The sequence below is a fragment of the Zootoca vivipara genome, chromosome 6, assembly GCF_965207765.1.
Source record: "Zootoca vivipara chromosome 6, rZooViv2.hap1.1, whole genome shotgun sequence".
Classification (NCBI taxonomy): Eukaryota; Metazoa; Chordata; class Lepidosauria; order Squamata; family Lacertidae; genus Zootoca; species Zootoca vivipara.
Genome location: NC_142589.1, coordinates 6498788 through 6520103, shown reverse-complemented (window position 1 = coordinate 6520103; position 21316 = coordinate 6498788). Strand labels below are relative to the sequence as shown.

The 21316-nt window shown below is 46.6% G+C and overlaps 1 protein-coding gene and 1 long non-coding RNA gene across 3 annotated transcripts; one reads left to right on the top strand and one right to left on the bottom strand.

Annotated features, from left to right (window-relative positions):
• The first annotated feature begins 2560 nt into the window (after positions 1–2560).
• VPS29 (VPS29 retromer complex component) lies at positions 2561–5992 on the top strand. The gene is given in 5 exon segments (XM_035120296.3): positions 2561–2756; positions 2758–2775; positions 3947–4138; positions 4450–4685; positions 5566–5992. Coding segments are annotated over 5 exon segments (699 nt in total). The 5' UTR covers positions 2561–2621; the 3' UTR covers positions 5684–5992.
• Positions 5993–7085: 1093 nt separating this feature from the next.
• LOC148685235 (uncharacterized) lies at positions 7086–8765 on the bottom strand. Of its 2 annotated transcripts, none has more exons than XR_015950299.1 (2): positions 8561–8765; positions 7086–7754 (listed from the first exon to the last, which is right to left on the bottom strand). It is a non-coding gene; the product is annotated as an uncharacterized LOC148685235 (long non-coding RNA). The 2 variants fall into 2 exon arrangements; XR_015950300.1 differs by having other exon boundaries at positions 7086–7948; positions 8561–8717.
• Between the last annotated feature and the right edge of the window lie 12551 nt (positions 8766–21316).

Below are 21316 nucleotides of genomic sequence, written 5' to 3'. Positions count from 1 at the left end.
CCAGGTTTCCCAGGCTGGCCTCTCGCCCCCCGGGCGCTGATCGGCATCGGGGTGGTGCCTTCAGACCTTAAGTTGGGTTCAGGGGTGTTTTTTTAGGGGGGGTTCTTAAATAACAAAGCGTCTGTCGGTCCTCAAAAGACGGACAACGTTCTTCCTGTGGCATGATCATTGCCCTGCTACTGTTATGAGGATTGCTGAAGATCCTGAAGAACTAAGGATTAACGCTCAGCCCGGATAACTTCACTCCCAGTCACCCTCTCTCTTTATCCCTGCAGTTCTTGTTTTGCTTATGTAACACAATTAATGTGGTAGCACTTTTTAGTGGAGCAAAAGTGGGAGCCCCCCCCCAAAGTTTTCTTTCTAAATTACAAGTCTCATTGTTTTCAGTGGAGCTTACTCTGCTTACGCATGGAGTACGGCTGAATTTTATACAAGAGAAATACATCTGAAACTCAGTGATATATCCAAAATGGTTTGAGAAAATGATAAGTGTTGTGATATTATCTCAATGAGTTTACTTGTCAAAGGCAATTTCCAAATACATTTTGCAGGCAGTAAGCTTCCCTGAAGATTTGCTGAGTTTCTTCTGATTTTGTCCTGCTTTAAATTAACAACTTTTTATTCCCTTCCTGCAATACTCACATACATTCATGGTGTTTATGGCAATAACTTTTCTCTCATAATTATGCTTGGCTAACCCCCTTAGATGCATTACGAATCCATAAACTGAGCCATCTTGTGCTGTGTGTCAGTATAACATGAAACAAGGGGATAGTCAGAAACCAGGGTTGGGAAGGCAGGGTGAGAATAAGTGACAGTGCTTGCTGGTGCAATGAATTTTATCCCTGGTAGAAATTGCTTGGTTCAGACAAGCAGCTTGATCCCCCGCTCCCCTTATTGCATTGAAGTAGCCATGGGAGCGTCTTGTGAAAGTAAACAGAGCTGGACAGCTCCTATAGTGCTCAGATGCAGGTCTCTGTGTCTGCAAAGATTCTTGAGGGGTGGGAGTAGGAATTTCAACTCATTGAGAGCACTGGCTTTCACTTTAGCCTCTCTGGCTGCAATCATATGCTTGTAAACCTTGGAGCGATGCCTGATGAAATCTCCGTGACCCAAAAGGTTGGCTGAATAAGATTTTCAGTAGTTAGGAAAGGGACTTCAGCTTCCTCCACAACTCTTTCACCCTGCCCATAGATAGCAAAACCAGAATAAATTCTGTAAAAACAGTAAGTTTTGGCTATGATAAGGTGTAATGCGTCAGTAAATAAATTTGAAATCACTCAAAAGAAATCATTTAGTTCTGCATAATTTGTACAGGTTGCAAAATTTGTCATGATGCAGAGTACAGAGTCCTGCTCATAAGAGCTTTTCTGAAGTGGGACCAGAAGCCAGAGCCTCAAAGCATTTGAGGGGAAGGGCTCTCTTTACACTACTGGAGGCTCTGAGCCTTCCTGATGTGCAGCATAGTAGGATACAGCCCTTTTGTATCACTGATCAAATAGCATCAACCTCAAACCCAACTGGATCTACTATAGCAATATGGCAAGAAAGAGGATTTTGTGAATAAAATCTTAAGAAAGCATACTCCTCATTGTAAAGTAAAATGAAGTGGGTATATGGAGAGTCATTCATGAGCTAATGCCAAAAATCCTATATCCAATTTATACTGCTGTGACACCCATTTCTCTGTATTTGTTCAATATAAGGGTTAGCTCCTTCTCGCATCACCAACCATGTAGAGCTCTCCCTTCCACAGAAGTGAATGGGGGAAGCCAATATGGGCAGTGGACTCCCGAGTCGCATATTGGAACTCCTACATCTGCATGGTGAATTGTGCTGCATGTAAAAGGCCTTGGTGGATAACTTGTGGCATTCCAGTTATGATTGAACTCGAGCTCCCATCTGTCCCAGCCAGCATGGCCAGTGGTCAGGGATGATGGGAGGTGGAATCCAACAAATGCACGGAGGGTCACAGGTTCCATGGTGACTGCAAGAGATTAGGATCTGTTCAGGGAAGACTAAGAAAACCCTTCCATGAATGTTAGGGAGGGGGACCTTTTTCAGGCAGAGGGTCACATTCTTTCATGGGGAACACAGTCCAGTGGGCACATTGCAAGTGGTGGGTGGGGCAAGAGGCAAATTTGGGTAGACGTACCTTAATATACAGTACAGTGGACACTTGGGTTGCAAACGTGATCTGTGTGGGAGGCACGTTCGCAAACCCACAGCGTTCGCAACCCGCGTCTGTGCACACGTGGGTCGCGATTTGGCGCTTATGCGCAAAGCATGATTTCGGTACTTCTGGGTTCGGCGTGAAGCGCAACCCGAAAATACGCAACCTGAAGCAGCTGTAACCCGAGGTATGACTGTAGGCTGTTTTCCAGCCATGAAAATGTAGGTTTCTGCACCTGCCCACATCTCTCCATTCTCCACTCTGGCAAACAAGGGGCATCTTCACAATTCAGGGACACATTTCAACCAGGCGAAAGCACACAAAGAGTACATGAAGCAGAACCATTGAAGGAGTGGTGGCATGAGATTTCCCACCCCTGCTTTATGGAATCAGTTGCATAAATCATATTTTTTTTAACATTTCCTTTCCTAACATTCAAATTTAGTTGATGATTTGCCTATTAATTTGGCTTGAGATGTTTCCTTTTCTGTTGCATCCTTTTTATTTAACATTGTTCATGTCTCACCCTGTTTTTTTCCATTCCCCGCTCCCCGCCCCCTGTCTGCAATCAACTTCTTCATCCAAATAAGGCTGGGCACAGAGTAAGTTTGTTCATCTTGGCCTGTTGCTAACGCTGGCGGTGGTAGGTGACAACCCACTTAGTGGCTAATAGAATGCATAAATTTATACAGATTCAAGAGCAATGTCTTGCTAGCTGCAGATGATGTTGCAACTACAGTTTAGGGATGTGCTCAAACTCTTGCATCATGGTGCTTCATTGTGATGACTTTGTAAACCACTGTCTCAGTTTAGAGGACCCTATCAGCTGTTTCTAAGTGAGAAGATCAACAATGGCAGACAAGTTCTTCGCTGCTGACTGCAGCAACAGGGGAGTTTGGGGTGTGCTCTGCAACACAGTATGAGGATGAGACCCTGTAGGCTTGGCCAGCACTACATGTGAGTTCTGCGCATACTTTGGCAAAAGTAAGTTGGCATTCTCATTGCCAGGGTTTGGAGCTTGATGCGCTGGTGAGCTTAAGCTGATAAGCATTTTGTGGCTGTGGTTAAGTGTCCTCAGCTCCTTTTGCCAACATCAGGGGCAGTGCAGTGCTCTGTATTACTTATGACACACCCCATTTACCTGCATCTGACTTGTGTGTGGTGTCACTGCACCAAAGCAACAGCCCAGAGCCTGGAAGTGTTACTACAGAATTGTCTGCTTGCATGCTGGGGGAGAGATGACTCTGTCATCTTGAGACGGAGAGACGGAGTGCCAACTTGAATAAAATATTGGGGGGGGGGCAGGTGAGCCCTGCCCTGAATAATGGATCACAAGACACGGCACACACAAACCATTTGAATGGCAGCACCCATCAACTTTGGGTGGGGCCCAGACCCCTCTGATATTTTATTGGGGAGTTGGTGCCTTTATCTTGAGATAAGAATGGAATTACTTGAATGGGTGAAGTCCTCACTTTTCAGGGAGGAAAAAACTGTGGTTGCCGTGTTTGGGCTTCATGCCAGATTGAACTGCAGTGGAATCAAAAAACATTTTAAAACAGTCTTAATATCCAAGTGTCACAGGATTTGGAAGGAATTACAAAGTGCAATAAGGATGCGGTTATCCCACTGAAATTTAATGGGGCTGCCTTCGTTTTAGGGAAACATTATCACTTAGTAAGTGAAGGAATCATGGAGAAGATTGGGACCTCTGAAATTCGTGATGTTGCTGGAAATTTAAATGTGTTGTCTTTCCTTTTACTCCTTTATAAGTTGGTTTTAGTGTTGGGAGACCTTCATATCCCGCACCGCTGCAACAGCCTGCCGGCTAAATTCAAGAAACTGCTGGTTCCTGGAAAAATTCAACACATTCTCTGCACTGGAAACCTCTGTACAAAGGAGAGCTATGACTACCTCAAGACCTTGGCTGGTGATGTTCATGTCGTTAGAGGGGATTTTGATGAGGTAACTCAACTGCTGGGTGGGAAAGATGGTAGTTTTCTGTTTGTGTTGTGCTGTTCTTTTTTAGTTTAATTCCAGAACTATTGACCTTGACGTCTGTTTGATATCATGTGGATTGTCTTGGGTAAATGGGATGCGTGTATTTTTGCTTAGCGCGTCTGACAATAGTACCCCTTTAGTCCACCAATTAACATGCTGCCATGCTGTTATTCTTAAGAATACAAAATGACATTTTTCTTTGGAATTGATAAAACAGAAAGGGGGAACAGACTCTTGGTGCATATGTGATTTTTGTGCTGTCGCTTTAATCCTAGAACTTGAATTATCCTGAACAGAAAGTTGTAACTGTCGGACAGTTTAAGATTGGACTGATCCATGGCCATCAAGTTATTCCATGGGGTGACATGGCCAGCCTGGCGTTACTTCAAAGGCAGTTTGACGTGGACATCCTAATTTCAGGGCACACACACAAATTTGAGGCATTCGAACATGAAAATAAGTTCTATATCAACCCTGGATCAGCAACAGGAGCCTATAGTGCTTTGGAAAAGTGAGTTGCTATATACCACAATATGCTTGTCATTGCTAACTACAGTTAGTTGACTGAGGTACTCATGGCTGCTTGTTCTTTGCTATCAAGTTGGATTATTGCATAAATTTATTCTAGATTTGGGTACAGGAAACATTCCTGAATCTAGTCTTAGAATTTCTTTGCAGATTGGAATATTGTTTTGATATCAAAGCACATAAGGGACTATGGGCAGTTGAACTTTTCCCAAAATTTTGATCACTTTTAAAGTCTTAACCAATAAATAAAATACTAAAATACAGTTTGTTGGTATTTCAGCAAGAGTACCAAGTTGGTTAGTATTTTGCTTGATCCAACTTAAGAGGTGTTTGGTGCTAGAGCAGGCATCCCCAAACTGCAGCCCTCCAGATGTTTTGGCCTACAACTCCCATGATCCCTAGCTAACAGGACCAGTGGTCAGGGATGATGGGAATTGTAGTCAAAAATATCTGGAGGGCCAAAGTTTGGGGGTGCCTGTGCTAGGGGATAAAGCAGGAGATATTAGAACTGTTTTCTGAATTATATTTCCTGACCAATGCTGAAGAAATGTCAGCTGATATGTCAAGTTGTTATTTGAGGATGCTAGTGGGATTCCCTTAAGGTCATCTAGTACAGGGATCGTAAACCTGTGGGCCCTCCACGTTCTTGAACTACACATCATCCCTCACCATTGGGAGTGCTGGTTGGCACTGATAGGAATCTAACAAACAGCTGGAGGGCCATGGGGTCACAATCCCCCAGTGAGTTCAGTGGGGCGTTCTCTCAAACAAAGGGGCAGAGGATTGGTAACTTTCGCTTTCAAAGGAGTTGCTTAGTTCAGATGCACTCATTAAAATAACACTCACCATTTTTTTTCCTACAGCAACATCATTCCTTCATTTGTGCTGATGGACATCCAAGCTTCCACTGTTGTTACTTACGTTTATCAGCTGATTGGTGATGACGTGAAAGTAGAAAGGATTGAATACAAGAAATCTTAAAGCAAAATGCTCTACTTGGCTTTTCTCCGTGGGTTTCTTTTTTTGGGGGGGGGGGAGAGACAGGACAATATGCACTCAAGAGTCCACAGTGTTTCCAATATTGTTAACTTAGGAAATGAGTCCTCTTCCCCTACTGTAGACAGCAAAGTTTTACAGCACTTGACTTACTAAAAGTCTGCCTTGGCTTAACTCTTTTCTTTTGCCTAAAAATTCTTCATGTCTGTAAATACCGTTCAAAGTGCACAGCAAAATTATGTCTGTTCATATGAGCTATTCCCAGTATTGTAATAAACACTTGTTTAACTTTAATTTGATTAAGCTTAACATTATTTATAAAATATATAAATCAAGAAACAAAACCCCAAAATAAATACAAGACTTTTGTTTTACTAATTACACTGCTTTAGTGTAGGAATACCAAATGAGTTTACTATGTCATAGTCTTAATACTATAATTTAGTAAGAAACAACTTCTAGAAGATAAAAAAAGGTGTTGCTTGTTTTTCTAGTAGTAATGTTAAGGCTTCTATGCCTGCTCACTGAAATACCTCTGGAGGAAGAAAAAAGCAGCATTTATATCAACTCTTCCAGAATTCTTTGGTTTCTGAATCCTAATTTCCAGACTGACAGTTTTGTTTACTGTATTCAAAATATGGCCTAACAAGTTTCAGCCAAAACTGCTGGACCTTGTTCAGTTCTAAGCTCCTTTGGGAGGAAGGTTGGGATATAAATTAAATAAATAAATATAGAATCACACAGGGAGAAGGTGACGACAGAGGACGAGATGGTTGGACAGTGTTCTCAAAGCTTCCAACATGAGTTTGACCAAACTGCGGGAGGCAGTGGAAGACAGGAGTGCCTGGCGTGCTCTGGTCCATGGGGTCGCAAACAGTTGGACACAACTAAACAACAGAATCACAGAGTTGGAAGGGAACACCCTGCAATGCAGGAATCACAGCCAAATAATCCCTAACAGGTGGCCATCCAGCTTCTGCTAAAAAACCTCCAGTGAAAGAGAGTCCACCTCTGTTCAAGGCTGTCCGTTCCACTGTTGAATGGCTCTCACCCTCAAAAACTTATTCGATCGGGTAAGTGCTTGTGGGAGAAAAGGGGGGAATAACACACATGCACCTTCACCATTTTTATATATATAGATGGTCCCAGTTCCCCATCCCAAATCAATGAGAAAAACATAAATGGCAATCGGCCAACTTTTGTAGAAGAAACACAATTCACCAGATGTTTGCAGAACTGCAACAAGACCCCCAATAATCTTCTCCCTGAGACCATTTTGGGCCAGTGGGTGGCTGAAGGGAGCCCAAAGAAACATCTGGAGGCCACCCTGGTTTGTTGCAAGGTTGGGGAAACTATTTTGGAACAATTGACAATTGCAAACATCTGCTCCTTGTGAAAACTCTTCTTATTTGCATAAGTTGACAATGGAAACATCTTCAGAGAATTATCTTTTTTATCAGTTGGCATTGCAAAAACTACCTCCAGAGAAATGTGGTTTTTGGATCAGATGACATGAGAAATACCCTGCTGCTTTAGAGAACTGTCTCTTTTGGATCAGTATTGCAACCATCTCCTTCGGAGAGCTGTCCTTTTTTTGGATTTGTTAACATCAGAAATATCTGCCCCTTCAGAGAACTGTATTCTTTCCATCACTTGGTATCAGAAACATCTGCTCTTTTGTAGAACTGTTCTTTAGATCAGTTGATATCACAAATCTTTGGTTCATGGAGCGCAGCCAGATCTACTGTTCCTTATTGAGCTCATTGTGGAAGAACTCCATTTGCTTCTTGAGAAAACGGTCTTTTTTTGGATCAGTTGGGTCTTTGCAGACATCTGCTCCTTCAGAGAGCATCTTTTTTGGAGCAGTTGACTTCGCAAACCTCTGCTCCTTCAGAGAACTGTCTTCTTTGGATCAGTTGACATTGCAAACATCTTTGGAGAGCATCCTTTTTTTGGATTGGTTCACTTTGCAAACATCTGCTCCTTCAGACAAATGCTTTTAAAAAATCAGTTGACACCAGAAACATGCTCCTTCGGTGAACTGTCATGTTTGCATCTGTTGAGAACAGAAATACCTGCTACTTTCTATTCCCTAAGGAGAACTCTCTTTTTGGATCACTTGACATTGCCAACATCTGCACCTTTAGGCAAATGCCTTTTTTGAATCAGTCTCTTAACTCTTACTGTTAAATACCAAAAGTTCAGAGAGTGGAAGAGATGTTAAAAGTGAGATAGCACTCTTGCTACATGCTGAAAAAAATAGAAGGCTGGGTGAAAAAGCCATTTTGGGTTTAAGTACGAGTTCTGAATGGATTTGGTGCAAGAACTCAAACAGTTAAGTTGATAATAGGCTGTAGCTAGGGAGACACAGCCTGTGAGATCAAATCCCCAAATGTGCTTTAAAATTGGACTCTGTATTTTAAGGCCTGGAAAGGGGTTTGTTGTTTAAGTTTCAAGCCCAATTGTTTCAATAGCTCATATTGCACAGTATGTACAAGCTGTCTTAAGATGTAAGAATTTGAATCGAAGGGGTAATGGGGATCCTTAACAATTGGCACAGGGCCCATAAAGGAAAGCAGGGCATCTGGCAAAAACACAGCATTCTCCATAAAGAACACATTTCTGCAGTTTTGCCTAATATGGAGAGGTTAAATTTTGGTCAACTTACACACAAAGGGTTATAAAATTGACTTGCTATATTTTGCTTGTTTGGGTGGGTGGGTATATTAACCCCTAAATGCCCAAATACCAGAGTACTGACAACAGCAGTACATCTTGGGAGACAACAGTTCAAATCCCCACTCGGCCATATGCAACTCACAGGGTGACCTTGGGCAGTAGCTCACTCGCAGCCTGACATACCTCGCAGGGTTGCTGTGGCGGTTAAACGAGGGAGAGGGAACGATGGAATAGCTCCTCGGATTGAAATAAAGGCGGGGGCATAACTGTAACGAACAACAACTGCCCAAACGGCAACTTCCGCCCGTCGCTCTCCCGCCCTTTCCGCCTGCAGTGCCTCTCTCAAGATGGCGCCCACGACCGTCGTCTCTCGTCCCGCGCCGCCGCCAAGATGGCGGCGCTTCCGCCCTTTCTTCCCCTTCCTGTCCATTTTCGCCTCTCCTAAGATGGCGGCGGCAGTGGAGGAACATGCGCGGCTGCTGGATGCCAGCTGGCGGAGGGTGACGAGTTTTAGCTTTTCAGGAGCCATAGACTAGAGCATGTGCAAAGGGCGCCGCGACCACTCTTTCCAACTTCTCTCCCCCCCCATCAGTCCCTGCAGGTTGCTCTTTTGTAAGGGCTCTGTAGAGCCTCCATGGCTCAGCGCAGTCTATATGTTTGGAATGGCAGGAGTTCAGGAACGAGCAGCGCTGCGGCCCAACCCTCCGGATCTGAGTGCAGATCCCCGACCATCATCCCCGACCACTGGCCCTGTTAGCTAGGGATGATGGGAGTTGTAGTCCCAAAACATCTGGAGGGCTGAGTTTGCCTATGCCTGGTCCAGAGGTACTCTGCCCAGAGGCACCTCGGGCTCCTCCCTGCTGCGTACTTTTGCCCAGGGTGGATCGTGCCACTCATAGGGGGATTAAAGAAGAGGGAAGAGTCCAGATGAGCCTTGTCTCCCCGCCCACATGTCCCCATGCTGCTAACATCCTGACTCTTCACAGCCTGCTTTCCCACTGCACCAAATCCCCAGTTTATGGGGGAAATGCACTTGGATCCAGTTCCTGTCTTACTCTTTTCCTTGACTTTTCCTCGTTTTAAGAATAGAATAATAGTCCTGCTGGATGAGGCCAAAGGGGACCCATCCAGGCTAGCATCCTTTTCTCACAGTGGACAGCCAGCTGCGTGTGGGAAGCCTGCAAACTGACTACAGTATGGAGGCGCAGAGCATAGCCATTGCAGCTACAGTAGTAGCCAACGCCATTGGCTCTCTCCTCCATGAATTTGTCCAATTCTCTTTTAACGCCAGCCAAGCTGGTAGCTTCTTGGATTTCTTGAGGGTTTGCAAAGGCACTTTGAACTCACCTGGGAGCCATTGGGGAGAGAGGAAAGAGGGGGCTCCTGTGGTTCCTATGGTGTCTCTCCTTGCCATGGCATCAAATAGTCAAGTGAAGATCACAAGGGGAAGGGGCAAACCTGGGGTTTTTGCTTCTACCAGGCCTGTCTAGATAGTGGATGACAAATGTCAATTGCCATCTGCTTTAAACAGTTTATAGGATTGTGTTTTGATGTTGTAAGTCACCCAAGGACCTTCAGGTGAAGGGCAGGTAGTCCTAGAATTGTAGAGTTGGAAGGTACCCCCAAGGCTCAACTAGTCCAACCCCCTACCATGCAGGAATTAATAATGCTAATAAATAGCCAATCCATTTCCAAGGAAGGCTAAGTTGCCATGGAGCTGCTCAACTCCAGACCAGCTTACTGCAAACAGGATAGGTTCTCTTTTTCTGTCACATGTTCTGTTATTTTTATTATTACACTAAGAAACTCAAGGTGCCATGTGCAGGTCTCCTCCATCTTATCCTCACAACAACCTTGTGAGGTAGAGATTAGGCTGAGACCGGCTCCTAAGGTCACCAAATGAGTTTACTGTAATGGCCAAATGGGGATTTGAACCCCGATACCTCCTGGGTTCCTAGTCTGACACTTTAACCACTACACCACACTGCCTCTCTAGATACAAGCAACCACCAAGAATCATTCTGTGGGAAAAGTTGTGTTTGCAACCCTGGATCAGTTGATGCGACCTCGCCCCAGGCTCCTGACATGGAAGAAAGTCTCGCCTGCAAAGCGGGAATGACCCAGAGAATGCATAACATTATTTAACAGTTTGCTCTATCTTTATTCTGTCTTTCCTCCTCAATGCTAAAAACTCTGCTATGGAAAACTAGTAAAATTAGAGTCTCTTCTAGCAAGCATGTGGAGGTTGGGAGCCTCAGGCGGGAGGTTCCTAGCTTGAAAATGGTTGCAGTGTGGTTTAAAGTAAAAGGCACATGGACCAGGAGAGCAGAACTTGTGAACCCTCAAATCTGTTTCGGAGGGTTGGGGAACCTTCCTGAGAAGATACGGCTGGCACACATGGGCAGGTGGGCTGCTAGTGCTGCTTGGAATACAACCCTAAGCTCCTTCAATTGTTACAGGTAGGTAGCCGTGTTGGTCTGAGTCGAAGCAAAATAAAAAAAATTCCTTCAGTAGAAACCATGGAGCCACCTGGGATGAATAAAGACATTGGATTCTTATCTCATTATGCATGATCAAGCTTTCTTTAGCGCCTCAAGCCCTTGCTTCCCCCCCCCCCCAGGACCAATTGCAGTCATCAGTCGTTAACAGCCATCTACAGGTTTACCACTCCCATCAGCCCATCACCCATTCCCATCACCCCCACCCCCCACCCTCTGAATATACATAAGGGTCTGGTGGCTTCTGTTTCAGTGTATCTGATGAAGTGTGCATGCACACGAAAGCTCATACCAAAATAAAAACATAGTTGGTCTTTAAGGTGCTACTGAAGGGATTTTTTAAATTTCTCTTTCAATTGTGTGTGTGGTATATATTTTGAAACATGCCTCCCCTGTTTATTTGCAGCATTCACTGCCTTCCTGGCAGGCAGACAGCCCTCTCGTTGCAAAGCCCTGGCAGTCTTTCCCATTTCCCTTTTCTGTTTCGTTCTCAGCTGGATGCTCTGCACCTTTGCCCCACGGTGACAGGCAGCCAGCAAAGCCTGCAAAACCGAAAGAAGGCAGTCTTGTCCCTCTCTGCAGTCTCTCCCCCCCCCCCACAACCCCGTGTTGTCCTCTCCCTCAGGATCCTGCTGGCCAGCTCTAACCCTGTGTGTCCCATGAGGCCAGAGAGAGAGGCCCCTGCTCCACACCCAGCCCTCTCTCGGAGGAAAGGCTACAACTCAGAGGCACGGCACGGTCTTTTGCAAACAGGAGGCCCCAGGGGCATCTCCAAGGGCCGCTACTGCCAGTCAGTGTGGACAATACAGAGCTAGAGAGACCAATGGCCTGACTTAATATGGTGCAGCTGCTTGGGGTGCACTGAATTTTACTGCGTGTTTTACCACATCAGCGCTGTCGTTTGCAGGGGCAAAGATGGGGCAACTATTTTCTCATTTCCTGAAGCCCCCCCCCCCATTCCACCAACTTCAATGGGAGGGGGAAATAACTCCAGTCCCAGACTTGTTGTGAAGATGTGAGGGTTGCTGTGGGCACGTTGCTGGAATGGTGGGGCTTAGGATAGTGCAGTATTCCACCCGGCCCACGTGGGTTTCTGCTCTGTTCTTGTGGAGTATTCTGCCACACTTACTGGAGGAGTTTCATACAGTGTAAATTGTGTTCTGCCAACACAGCTACACCACCAGAAAAAGAACTTGTGCTTCTTCCTGTGGACCCTTAGTTAGCAGATCTTTTAATTTTTATTATTAATTTATTATTGGTTTTTAAAAGAAAAAAATTCAAAAATAATTAAAAGAAAAAACTTTTACCATATGCATATATGAGATTCTCTGAATTTTGCGACTACCCCCCCCCATCCCCCGTCCCCTGCACAGGTCCTTAAAATTATTTTTCTAAAACTACATATCATTACGTTCTCCACAGTTTTCATTTCCCTAAATTATCCATATTTTTTTGTTTCTTTACAAGTTATTTTTACAGTCCGTCCGGCTAATGTTTTTATTTGTTTACAATGGTCTCCTAAGTAAATTATAAATTCCGCCCATTCTTTTTTAAACTTCTTCTGGATTCCTGAGTCTCCCAGTCAGTTTTTTAAAGTTTTAAAGTTATTCCATTTCAGCATAGCCCAGCAGTTGGGCTTGCCATTCTTCCCTGGTTCTTTCCCTTGTTGGTTCTTTCCATCTTTGGCCTAGTAGCATCCTTGCCAGTTAGCAGATGTTTAATTCAGGATCATGCCCCGCGATGCATATTTCTGTCTGTGCATCAATGTATACTTGATTCATTCCCTTTTGCTGAGGCAAGGATTTGCACCCTCCTCTATACTGAGCCCAGGGGTGGTACGTGGAAACTTCTGGCAGCTGGGATGAGCAGGGTGCATATTCACTCGCCAACATGCAAAGCGTCTGCGGAACGGAATAGGTGGCAAATGCTGCACTGTTTCCTAATCTATCAACGTTTCTCTCTTTTCTTAATCTATTAGCTATAAAACGCTCCTTTGCATCTGGGCACAGGAGTGCTGTGAAAGCAGCGTGGGGGCGGGGAGAACAGGGAGACTCATAAACGCTCCAATAATTGGTTTTTAAGGGTTTTTTTTCCCCCTTCCCTCCTTTCTTCTTGGTGAATTCTCAATTTCCCTATAAAAGAGGAAATTCATTTCCAGACACTAATGTAATGTCAGTGTGCAGGGTACTCAGCATGGATGATGTATAGGGGGACACTGCAGCGAAAGGACTACTTAATGATGCATAGAATTAAATCCTGCCCTCCTCAGCTGAGCCTTGTGCCTCCCTCCTTGTTCCCAGGCTCCTAGGGCATCATGGGATGTGAAGGCAAGGATTTGTATTGCCTGTACTGTGGAACAGCAGTGCCCACCTGGTCCCATCCTGGCCTTCCCATCTCTTATATCTCTGGCGCTCGCTGGTGCTATCAGAATCCTTAGCCCTTATTCCATCTGCTGTGGCTTCCGAGGGAACCTCGGGGCTGCTCAAAACCCCAAGTATTCGGACACAGCTAAACTGAAATTAAAAGACGCCTGCTTCTTGGGAGAAAAGCCTAGACAAACCTAGACAGCATCTTAAAAAGCAGAGACATCACCTTGCCGACAAAGGTCCGTATAGTTAAAGCTATGGTTTTCCCAGTAGTGATGTATGGAAGTGAGAGCTGGACCATAAAGAAGGCTGATCGCCGAAGAATTGATGCTTTTGAATTATGGTGCTGGAGGAGACTCTTGAGAGTCCCATGGACTGCAAGAAGATCAAACCTATCCATTCTGAAGGAAATCAGCCCTGAGTGCTCACTGGAAGGACAGATCCTGAAGCTGAGGCTCCAATACTTTGGCCACCTCATGAGAAGAGAAGACTCCCTGGAAAAGACCCTGATGTTGGGAAAGATGGAGGGCACAAGGAGAAGGGGACAACAGTGGATGAGATGGTTGGACAGTGTTCTCGAAGCTACGAACATGAGTTTGACCAAACTGCGGGAGGCAGTGCAAAACAGTTGTGCCTTGCGTGCTCTGGTCCATGGGGTCATGAAGAGTCAGACACGACTAAATGACTAAACAACAACAACAACAACTGAAACCCTCTGAATTATATCCTGGGCTGTCCTTGCTGCCTGGCAATGTGAGCCACTGCAATCCACTCTTGACCTGCAGTACACGTGAAAAGGAACTGGGGAGTTTAGTGGGCCACAAATTAATCATAAAGCAGGAGTGCATTGTGGCAGCTAAGAAGGTTAATGCAAGTCTAGGCTGCACTGATGGAAGTCGTATAGCATCCAGAACGTGAGAAGGAATGGTACCTGAGCTCTGCTTTGGCTTGGCCAGGTGTACGGGGTGTCCAGTACTGGGGCCACACAGTTTAAAGGGGGATAGTGACAAAGTGGGACATGCCCGTCACAGGAAAAACTGATACAGTAAGGGGCCTGGAGATCTAATAGTAAAATGAGCGAAGATGGAACGACCTGGGCATGTTTAACCTGCAGCCATTACACTGGAGTGAATTCATTTCCTGTTGCTCCAGTTAGCATGGGCATGAAATTGCAAGAAAGAGGAGTTCATATAGGAAAAAAAAGATTCTGATTTCAGTATGGTGGGGGAACCTGCCTTAGAAGGTGGTTAACCTCTGGTAGAGGTTGTTAAGCACTGTCTGGGTGGCCACCAACCCCAGGTGCTTTAGTACTGGACGTCATGCATCCAGGAAGGGCTTGGACTACATGAGCCTCAAGGGCTTCTGAAGAGGTCCCTGGAGGAGCAGACAGCGGCCACTAGGTCTCATGCCAACAAGCTATCGGAAGTTCCCAGCCCTCGGTACTCTCTGTCTTGTCCAGGGGTCGGCAAGGTTTACCTTGCCTGGGCTAGTTCACTCCAGTGGAGATCCCTCTGTGGGCTGGATTGCGCGTGCATGTGCGATTTCCGGTGTCTGCGTCTGCGCAGACGTGGTTTCCGGCGCCACGGAACTAAGTCCCCACACCGCACTGCGCCGGTTTAGCGCAGCGCACGGGGACTCGCCGAATGGGTGGCTCAGTTCGGGGGCGGCTCATGGGCCGGTTAAACAACCCCCGTGGGCCGCTTGTGGCCCATGGGCCTTAGGTTGCCGACCCCTGGTCTTGTGCCTTTCAGGCCCAGAGATGCCCAGGCCCCAGCAGGAAGGGCCAAGTAGCTCCCAGGATAGAGGAGAGGAGAGATGATGGTTGGCCAGATGGGAAACCCAGCCAGATGGGCGGGGTATAAATAATAAATTATTATTATTATTATTATTATTATTATTATTATTATTATTATTATTATTGGCCTGCCCCTGGGGAGGATGCAGGGTGTGTGATTCCAGGGGGGTTCAGATCCCAGCCCCTACAGGACTCCTCCCTGTGTTCTGACTGAACCCTTCCATGCTGGCAATAAATCTCCCTGTGTGTATTATTTGTTTCTTGTTGACACCCTCTCTGAGTGCTTGGGGTGTTTGTAGGGACTGTGATTATGGGGTGCTGGGGCTTTCACAGCGCCATGTGCATTTGCTTGCATTGTTATCCTTGCACACTGTGTGTGTGTTCACCCATGACTGGCTATGCTATGTGTGGGTAGTGCTGGTGGTGTTGCTCTGGATGCCATGTGCATCAGGAGTAAGCAAACTAAGGCCTGGGGGGCCGGATCCAGCCCAGTTGCCTTCTAAATCCTGCCCATGGGCGGTCCGGGAATCAGCATGTTTTTATATGAGTAGAATGTGTGCTTTTATTTAGAATGCAACTCTGGGTTATTTGTGGGGCGTAGGAATTCGTTCATTCCCCCCAAAAAAATATAGTCCGGCCCCCCACCAGGTCTGAGGGATGGCCCACGGCTGAGAAAGGTTGCTGACCCCTGCTCTAGATGATGTATGGTTCCTCCAACAGGCTAACAGTCCTTTCTAGCCACTTCTGAATGGGGTTTGGATGCAGAGGTTTTTAATCCTGCCTATCACTTGTGGGTATAAATTATGCCATTTCCTATACTTTTGATTGTTCTGTCCATTTCTTTGGTCATCGCAAGTGGCTATTTGTTAACGGGTAGCAGAGGGGGTGCGGCAACCCCATGCAAAATTGTTTCATGCTAATAATAATAATAATAATAATAATAATCCCGCATCGTTTTCATGACGTGACACTCAAATTCTGTAGAGACCTTCCAGGTCGGTCACCAATTTCCAAAATGCTGGGGTACCATGCCTCTCCAGTGCCAATTCCAACCACATTTGCTTAATAAGGACCTTTACCTTTTACCAACTGTTTAGCAATTATATTTTGGAAAGGGAACAGGAATTCTTGTTAGAGAAACCCTCATTGAAACTCATAGAATTGCAGAGTTTGGAGGCACCTTGTTGTTGTTGTTGTTGTTGTTGTTGTTGTTGTTGTTGTTTAGTTGTTTAGTCGTGTCCGACTCTCCGTGACCCCATGGACCAGAGCATGCTTCCACTGCCTCCTTCTCATGAGGTGGCCAAAGTATTGGAGCTTCAGCTTCAGGAAGGATCTGTCCTTCCAGTAAGCACTCAGGGCTGATTTCCTTCAGAATGGATAGGTTTGATCTTCTTGCAGTCCATGGGACTCTCAAGAGTCTCCTCCAGCACCATAATTCAAAAGCATCAGTTCGTCGGCGAACAGCCTTCTTTATGGTCCAGTTCTCACTTCTATTCCAACCCACTACAACACAGGAATCTAAACTAGAGCATACATGGCAGATGGGCATCCAACCTCCAAGGAAGAGTCCACCACCTCTTGTGGGAGTCTGTTTCACCGCTGAACAGCACTTGCTGTCGGAAAGTTCTTCCTGGTGTTTAATCAGAATCTCGTTTCCTGAAACTTGAATCCATTGGCTTAGGTCAGGGGTCAGCAACCTTTTTCAGCCGTGGGCTGGTCCACCATTCCTCAGACCATCTAGTGGGCCAGACTATATTTTGAAGGGGGGGGGGGAGAGAACGAATTCCTATGCAGCACAAATAACCCAGATATGCATTTTAAATAAAAGCACACATTCTACTCATGTAAAAACACCAGGCAAGCCCCACAAATAACCCAGAGATGCATTTTAAATAAAAGGACACATTCTACTCATATAAAAACACGCTGATTCCCTGACTGTCCGTGGGCTGGATTGAGAAGGCGATTGGGCCGCATCTGGCTTAGGTCCTACCCTCCAGAGCAGGAGAAAACAAACTTTCCCCATCTTCCATGTGGCAGCCCTTTAGATATTTGAAGATGGCTAGGCTATCATATCTCCTCCCAGTCTAAACATCCCCAACTCCCTCAACTGTTCCTCATATGGCTTTGTCTGCAGACCCTTGATCATCTTGGTCGCCGTCCTCTGCACACATTTCAGCTTGTCAATATCCTTAAATTGTGATGCCCTGAAATATAGACAGTATACTTCATTTCCCCACTCCATCTCAGACACTTACACAGATATTTGTAGAAAATTCGAATGTTCGGAACTGGCAAATTGTCAGCCATTAGTGAAAGATGTGACTTGCTTAGTCAATGATGCTATAGCTGCCTTTCTGCAACATTTATCAGCTGAAAGGCATCAACCGACAAGTCAATGTGTTGTTACGGACACACCCTCCTCCTTTTTTTAAAAAAAAACCCACATTGCAATCTTTAACCCACCAAGAAAGTGCCTTTGAACCTCAGGGGAGACTTCACTTTAGAGAAGCCTAACCATTAGGCAACTTCATCTTAGTGTTTATTGGGAAGGTAATGGTTAACCAAGGCCTGATGTTGCTGAGTCACAGAGCATAATTCATCAACCCAGATCTCTTTACCTGTCAAGACTTATCATATAAACATTAATACCTTCCAGAAGATAATCAAAGAACTGCTTAAATTCATCTGAAGCCCCACGGTCATCGAGTAACTGGGTGGGTGGGACTGATGCTCCAGGGGCAAACGCCCCTTTGTCTGGGATCTGAGGGGTACTTCCCCCCCACCTGCAGGAATGATGGGAACGGGTGTGCGATGAAGAAGGGCAGGCCTGCTGCTGCGGTTCAAGACAAACCCGCTACGCACACAGAAGCGCTGATCTACTGTGCATGTATTCTCATCTCATTCAGATACAGCCTTTTGTTCCAGAACCACAAACTGGCTTTTAAAAATTCTGCAGCGCTTCCTTTCCTTTTGTTAACATTGCTGCCCCCCCCCACCTCTCACCCAAACACCCCAAGAGATTCCAGTTTAAATATCTGGGCAAGTACTTTCCTTCACACCCCTGAAGGGAATTAAGAGTAACCTCATGTATTCTGATACCAAAGAAAAACACCACAGGAGCATGGAGCACTTTGTCAAAACACCTGGAACCCCCTGGAAGCTTGCTATCACTGGACAGAGAGTGTGGGTGGTGCGTGCCCAACATTTGTGACAATATTACATCCCGTTTCCGTCTTCTAAGGCATTAGTGAACTTTCCCAGTTTGATGCCACCTGCAAATATGAGGCACTCTGTGATCAAAGATGTCAAAAGCAAAAAAATCCTGTATTGCAAGGGGTTGGACATAGGCAGGTCTATGTTTCTATGAACCACCAGGGCAAGACAGAAGCTTGTGCCTACCCACCCAGTCCAGGGGCATAGGAAGGGGGGGTGCACCCCACACCGCGGGGGGCGGCACTTAGCGTGGGGTCTGGCCTGCAGCACGCCCAAGCCACGTGTGTCTCCTGGGAGTGACGTGGTGGCTCGGGGCCCTGTGCTGCCCGAAACAGCAGCATGGGGCTTGCATCCACCAGGCGGACTCTGTGGCCAGCTCGCCGCGGTGCCCCCCTGGGCGGATTGCCGCGCCGCACCCCTGGACAGATCGCCGCCCCCCCCGCCACTCCGGGTGCTACGCCCCTGACCCAGCCTATGTTGATGAGGATTCACTAGTGAGCGCTTTTAGGGAAAGGAACGCCAACCAGCTACAAAATTAATAAGAAATAAATAAATGTGAAATGCTTCTCTGCCTATCAAGATAATAAAGCTGCATTCATACACTCTTATGGTCTCCCTGCATGATGGACACATCATGCAGACAGTATAAAATAATAGCAGAGGCGATCTGGCACATTCAGAATAGTACATAGAATTTGCAGATGTGGCAAACAGACAACAGATTTTTTTCCTGATGTCTAATGACTGAGGAATACAAACGGCAGCACTGAAACTGAAGGAATGATTAAGCAACGCAACTATCATTTCATGATCCACTGGGGGGAGGGACATAACTAAAACTTTTACTTCATTGTACAAATCAAATGTTATCACAGAACATAAAGAGCATGATTGAAGCTGATGGTGAGCTCACAGATGTCACAGGAATGTCCATCATTTGGGGAGTATGCTGATTAATTCTGTGCCATGAGAGTGGGGATGATATAACCATGATGGGCAACATTTTTGGTCTCTACACTGGAGTCTGTTTTACAGCTTACTGGAATTTGGTGCAGCCCTTTTTATTTAAACGAGACCTTCCAAATATAATTGGTTGCTGCTGCTGCTGCAGCAGCAGCCCCTGGAAAGCTAAGTAAAGGTAAAGGTGCCCCTGACCATCAGGTCCAGTCGTGTCCGACTCTGGGGTTGCGGCGCTCATCTCGCTCTATAGGCCGAGGGAGCCGGCGTTTGTCTGCAGACAGCTTCCGGGTCATGTGGCCAGCATGACAAAGCCGCTTCTGGCGAACCAGAGCAGCACACGGAAACGCCGTTTACCTTCCCGCCGGAGCGGTCCCTATTTATCTACTTGCACTTTGATGTGCTTTCGAACTGCTAGGTGGGCAGGAGCGGGGACCGAGCAACAGCTCACCCCGTTGCAGGGATTCGAACCGCCGAGCTTTTCCTTATTCATCATCTGGTGGTATTACGATGCAGTCCTAACCAGTTATTTATTTATGGGAAAATATTTATAGACCGGTGGCTTCAGGGAGACTTTAAACAGCGTTGGGGACAAAACAGTGTCCGGTGGAACCTCACAACACAAGTGTCACGGTCCGGTCAGCGGGCGGTTGAAGCCCTGACTGGGGACGTCAGGACCAGAGGCAAGATGGTGATGTAGAAGCAGGAACAGGTGCAGGGCTGAGGGTCCAGCAGCAGGCAGTCGCAGGGTCAAGGAGCAAGGCAGAGGCGAAGGTCTGGGAGTCAAGGAGCAAGGCGTCAGCAGGGCGAAGTCCAAGGGTTGAGGATCAAGGCGTCGGCAAGGCGAGGGTCCAAGGAGCAAGAGACCAGAGGCAACCAGGCAGGGATAGCGTTGCTGTGGCAAAGAGCTGGAGGGAAATGCTGAGCTTTTATCCCTCCCAGCTCCTGCCACCAGGTGCAGTGAGGTATCAAGTGGCCTCACCTGAGTGACCACTCCTTGCCTCTCTAGCACAAGCTGAGGCCTCACCTGAGTGGCCACTCCTTGCTTCTCCAGCACAAGCTGAGGCAGGCCCCAGTCCTGCAAAGCACTACAGGCCCCAGAGCCTGACTCCTGCCCATACTCCTGACAACAAGCTCCAGGGAGTCAAAACACACTCCACAGTCCTACTCTGGACTCGACTGCACAGGTAGGAATGAAACCACTGCAGTCTGTGATCCCCACCCCAGGAGGATGCCAGAGTCAGTGGTAACCAAAGCCACTGAGAGACTGAGTAAGGGCAACAGGGGCTCACTCCATCACCCAACTTTTGAACAAGTTCATTCACGCAGAGACAGTTCCCAAACCAGGCGTGAAGTTCAAGATACCAGCCCACTCCTAAAGAAACCTTCCCTGGGCCTCTTGGATGGGAATAACTGCCAACCAATGGCAAAGGCCTCCTTCTTGGGGAAGGTGTTGGCGAGGGTAGCAGTGGGGCAGCTGCAAGCATCCTTGGATGACACAAAATATTTTGATCCATTCCAACCTGGGCTCCACCTGGTCATGGGACTGAGTCTTCCTTGGTGGCCTGGATGCCTGCTTCTTGGTCTCACTGTAGCTTTTGATACTTCCTGGACCAGCTCTGTGGGCTGGAAATTGGGGGGCACTGTATTCCAGTCCTGCATGAGGGATCAAATCCAGTAAGTAGCATTGGGAGGGTGCTTTTCGGCCCCCTGCTGGTTTTTCTATGGAGTGCCACAGAGTATTATTTTATCCCCAATGCTGTTTAATATCTACAAGAAGCTGCTGGGAGCAGTCATTAGGAGTTTGGGGGAAAGACACCATCAGCATGCTGATGACACTTAGCTATTCCATGTAACACCTGAATCATCAGGGGCCATGCAAGACCTGGACCAGTGCCTGAGCTGAGTGGTGAGATGGGAGAAGAGAAATAAGTTGAGCCACACAGCAGCACTCTGGGTGGGTGGTTCCCATGTCAGAGAAACAGGTCAATTGCCTGCCTGAGACAGGGTTGCCCATCCCCTGGAGGAGCAGGCATGCAGTGCTTCTGGAGCTGGCTATGTCGCTGAAGGGCCAGGTAGCCTCCATGGCTAGAAACACATTTTTCCA